The 5,329-nt window shown below is 41.8% G+C and overlaps 1 protein-coding gene across 1 annotated transcript; it reads left to right on the plus strand.

Moving 5' to 3' along the window:
- The first annotated feature begins 48 nt into the window (after positions 1 to 48).
- LOC106746604 lies at positions 49 to 4,238 on the plus strand. Its single transcript, XM_014623362.1, has one exon. It carries the CDS (start codon positions 3,319 to 3,321, stop codon positions 4,219 to 4,221), a length of 903 nt encoding a protein of 300 aa, XP_014478848.1. The 5' UTR covers positions 49 to 3,318; the 3' UTR covers positions 4,222 to 4,238.
- The last annotated feature ends 1,091 nt before the right edge of the window (positions 4,239 to 5,329 follow it).

A 5,329-nucleotide genomic window follows, 5' to 3' on the forward strand; every position in this document is an offset into this window, starting at 1 on the left:
TTCGTAGCACGAAAAGAAAGATCGTGTAAAAAATCGTGATATGATCTATGTAAATGTGAGACTATTGTGTCTTTCGGATGATGCATATTTAGTGATGTCGGTGAATGTATAAATGATAACGTACGGAACAAAGTGATATTTTCACAATGTCCTACTTGTAGGTTAAAGTTTACGAAAGCGCGATATATAGAGAGAATCATTCGATTCGTATTGAAAATATTACCGAACAGAGTTACGTGAATTTCAACGTCTAATGGCGACTATCTCGCTTTTCATTTCTCTTTAATAGCTTCGCTCTTTTACCGTACTTTTCGGAATAAACACTCTCAACAAGAGCATCATTACAGCGTTCTAAGGGCAATGTAGATTCATTATTCGAACAGTTCGTTAAGAGATTGAAGTTCGCTAACGCATCAGTCATTTATGGATGGATGTTGTTAACAAAAAGTGATTGAAAAAGAAAAGGACATCTACAATTACGCGCGTATTATGAGGATGACGCACATAGTTTTTACTACTTCATACTAGTCAATCATGCGATTAACATTTTAAATCAAAGGTTATGTAGTTTTCAGCCCGTTGCGATTTCATAAGTTTGAATATATCATTTTGTAAGAAGCTCGTGATTCAGCATCCAAAGATTACATTCGATCACGCGCGAACAATACGATCAGAATCGTGAGGACCTTGTACTTCGTGTACCTGTACTCGTCGTTTCATAATAAGAGATCATTGATTTCGATTAGAGTGGTTCGAGGCAAAATGAGAGATTACTTGTTTTGATAAATATGCTGATGAAAGCATCTGTATTATTGAATAATATTACGTTACCGTGTGTCCTTGAGAAATACGAATGTACAGAACCAGCATCCTCTTTCGTTCTTTTCAAAAAGAAGTAGATATCGATATTACGAGAATATCCGCGAACTCCTCGAATTACTTTCGGTCAACAAGATCGGTGTTTTTAAAGTGCCATAAATACGCACGCAATTAACCAGCATTCGTTAATTATTCCCACGCGCCTTGATTATTTGACAACTTTTCTATGTTTTGTAATAACGCAGCTCGCTTACGGCGGTGCGATGCAAATACCGCGTTTGGACGTTCATTATTATTTGGCGGCGATATTATGGGAAGCGATTCATTCGCGCGCACGATGGTCCAGAAAGACACAACAAGTTTAAATCCTCTGGTGGAGCGGCATGCCGACAAATTGCCGCCGCGCACACGCTCGCAGCAACCACCGCAAATGCCACCATCACCATTACTACTACATCCACCACCCACTAAACAACCAACGAGCGCCGGTCAATAAATTCCCACATCGTCTCTCGGCTTTCGCGCCCGTCACCGCGACGTTCGTCAAGTTAATATGAGGGAAACAACGAAGGGGGCGGACCTGCGACGGGAGAATTCAACACGGATAGCCAGCACAAACGTGCGTACGAGCGAGCGAACAAACGGACGAATGAACGAACGAGTAAACGTACGGACGGGCAAGCACGCATAATAATATCGATCGCGCGCGACTACCGTTATTCCTCCTATAATACTCTTACTACTAACACGAAATTTTTGACGTTGCGGGGCCGCAACGAGAGGGTGGGCACGAGTAAGGCTGAGTTCAATAACACGGTGAAGCAATAGACGAAGAACTTGAAGTGGTAGCGAAACGTGCGACTGGTCTCATACAGAAACGGCAACACGAGGATACAGCAGACGAGAATCACCTCGAAGTAAGAGGCCATCTTCCTCCGAGAAGATAGACACGTTGTTTCGAGCAAATTTACACACTTTCTTCCCCTCTTCTGTTATCTCTTTTCTGCTCGTCGTTTCTTTCTTTCTCTCGTTCGTCCTCTCTCTCTCTCTCTCTCTCTCTCTCTCTCTTTCTTTCTTTCTCTCTCTGCCACAAACAGCTTCCTTAGCTTTCTTACGGCGATATCATTCGGCAGATGGACACTCCCTGTGGTCGTTCAACTCGGCTTTTTTCTTTCGTTGCTGACGTTCGGGAAACGTTACGGAACGGCGTTGTCAGCAGGTTCGTGTCTCTTCAAGCTTTTTCGGATATGCACCACACAACACAAAGCAATGCAACGCTACTGCGCAGGCGGACACTACCGTTGACGGCGGGCGGCAACGCGCTTTAAGAGGGAAACCTCCTTATCGGGTCAAAAAAATCGATATTTTGGAAATAGTCTTAATCGATTGTTAAACTATTCAAGAATATTCCCTGAAAATTTAAAGTCGATATCTGCAATATTTACGAAGTTACGAAGTTAAAGCGGACGGGTCGGGTGACGAGTTCAGACGGGCCTAGCGACCCTCGGGCGGTCGCGTTTATACCTGCGTTCTCGGAGCGTGTTTATACCTGCGTTCGAAAAGTCCGTTTGTAGAAATTTTATCTGTCTTCCCTTTCAAACTTGTTTTGACCTACGATCAGTTCGCTTTCGTCTCTTGTCGAGTGAATACGTTGCTAAATGCAGCATGACTTCGTATCCGAAAGCGACACACGGGCAGTCCAGACGTTCAACGAAGCCTCGAAAAAGGAAATCTCCGTGGAGTAAAGATGAAGAAAAAGAAGCCGAAGAAGAGGAAATTAGTAATACGAGTGCTTCGAGTACAAAACTAAGCGGTGCTAATGTTTTTGACGCAAAAGTGAATAGGGCTCATGCGTATAAAATTATAGATTTTTTAAGCGTTTTTTAAACGCTCGCGCAACTGCTTATATGTCGAAAGTGCTAGAAAAATGTCGAATTTAGAGAATCGGGAATTCGTGGTTTCGGTTTTAAGATAGTTGTGTTGTGTTCTTGTGGCTCTACACAGATTGATTCTGGACCTCTTATAAATACCGGTTATGAAATTAACAGAAGAATAGTTTTTGTTATGAGACTTTTAGGCCTCGGACAAGAAGGCATTAATATTTTTGCTGGACTTATGGATCTCGGTACAGGTTTGAGTAACAGTACGTACGAGAAAATTGTGAAACACCTGTATGATGCAGTAAAGTTTGTCTTTGATGCTACATGTCTGAAAGCAGTTGATGAAGAAAAAAAATTAAATGAAGAAAATGGAAGAAGAAAATCAAAATTTTATGTGTCTGGGGATGGATTGTGGAAGAAAAGAGGTTTTACGTCGCTGTTAGGTGTTGTAACTCTAATTGGTATTTTAACCGGAAAAGTAATCGATCTTGTTATTAAAAGTTCAATATGTAAGGGTTGCACATCATAGAAATTAAAAGAAGGTACTGATGAATATACTGAGTGGTACGAAAAACACGAAGATGAATGCCTACTAAATCATTCCAGTTCATCAGGGAAAATGGAAGTCGATTCCATGAAAGAAATGTTTTCCAGATCAGAAGAAAAGTATGGCGTTCAGTATGTGAATTATATAGGCGATGGCGACTCAAAAATCTTCAAAGCCATCTTAGACTTGAATCCATACGGCAATGACTCTCCTGTTAAAAAAAGTGAATGCGTTGGGCATGTCGAGAAACGAATGGGCACAAGACTTCGAAATGTAAAAAAAGATAAGAAGCTCGGAGGACGTGGAATGTTGACCGATGTACTGATAAAAAAAATAACTCGATACTATGGATTAGCCACACGTCGAAATACTGATTCGGTCCAGGGCATGAAAAAAGCCATTCAAGCAACACTCGATCATCTAACATCTACCGACGAGACACCGAAACACGGAAATTGTCCGGCTGGAACTGATAGCTGGTGTAAGTGGCGCAAGGCTGAGGCAGCAGGTTGTGCAGCGTCATTTAAACATCCCCCTCCTCTTCACCCAAATGTTGAGAAACATTTGCAACCGATCTTCGACGATCTTTCGAATGACAGTCTTTTGGAAAGGTGTTTAGGCGGTTACACACAGAATGCAAATGAAAGTTTCAATTCTACCGTTTGGCGTTTATCGCCTAAACACATTCACAGTGGAGCAAAAATCGTCCGTATTGCTGCGTATATTGCTGCATCGATATTTAACGAAGGCTACAATGCGGTGTTAATGATAATGAACAAATTGGATATCGAAATTGGGATCCTGGCACACAATTTTGCCATAACAAAGGACGAGAAGCGAATAAACAGACAGAACCGCCGAAGCTATAGCAGCTCAAAAGAGGCAAGAACGGCTCGTAGGATGGAGATGATGGCTCAAAACGAGTTCTACGAGGAAGCGGATGGGCTACTTTATGCAGCTGTAATCGCTGATTAGCGTGAGACTGCCGTAATATGAATGTGTAGTATTTTAGAATGTGTTTTAGAAGATTTTAGAAGTTTTTTTAGAAGATTCTAAAAAATGGAAATGGACAATGATGTTGATGTGGACAATGATGTTGAAGTGGACAATGATTTTGAAGCAATAATGGATTCATCCGATTCATCCGATGATGGCCATATTCTTACAGACGATAGTGATGTTCTCAGTGACTGTAGTGATGACTTTATGGAAAACGAGGTTAAAGCGATGTGTAATGCGGAAATCAATGCGCTGAGTGGACAAACAAAAATGTGTTGCATCTATTTTTTCTACACTACAGGAGGCGGTGCAGCGTTCTGTGCTTCATGTATGTTGCGACTGACAGACTTATACACACATGTATGCCGTTCGAAAGCATCTGACTAAAAGACACGATGCGATAAACGGAAAATTTTGTGCGAATTGCAATGGATCACTCTTTCAAATACTTCCGTGCAATTTGTGTTCTGTATGCATACAAGCTTATACACACACATGTGAAGACTATTTGCTTTAATCGGCTATAAAAACCTGAGAGATAATTTTGACAGTGTTTTAATGAAAAAAAATAGAAGAAGTCGTGCGAACTGAATGTGAACTGTGGGATCAATCCGCTCGATTGAGTTCGCGAAACGAATACAACGTGTGGGAGGAACGGTGTGATGAATGCCTCGAGTCGTTGGAAGGACATAGTCGAGCGAAACGACCGAGATTATCGATCGGTGTTCAACAATCGTTGATCGCTCGCATTGCGCGACTCGAAGGACTAAAACATTCATTGCGTACGCGTTTTGTACATACTGGCGCCGGATATTCAAACGCAGGACTCTTATGGCGTGAAATAGACACTGCTTTCAATAGCCGCGTATTAACTGGTGCAGTTATAAATGTAAATTTTATCGAACCTCTCCGATTTCTTCAGCGTGCGAAGGACATAGTGCTTGAACATGTGCAAAACGCTAGGGAGAGACACGCAAGTGTGAAAGTGAACACCGCATTTAACGGTGAGTTTGTCACGGGTGATAAACGTCGAACAAAAATATTACCACAAAAAACTTTGAACTCTTCCGCGCATCCGATCTCG

Source organism: Dinoponera quadriceps, unplaced genomic scaffold, assembly GCF_001313825.1.
Source record: "Dinoponera quadriceps isolate SergipeBrazil2010 unplaced genomic scaffold, ASM131382v1 scaffold2045, whole genome shotgun sequence".
NCBI lineage: Eukaryota > Metazoa > Arthropoda > Insecta > Hymenoptera > Formicidae > Dinoponera > Dinoponera quadriceps.

Excerpts from the sequence above, each read along its gene's own strand:
- LOC106746604 (XM_014623362.1), top strand. The coding sequence starts at position 3,319 with ATGGAAGTCGATTCCATGAAAGAAATGTTTTCCAGATCAGAAGAAAAG.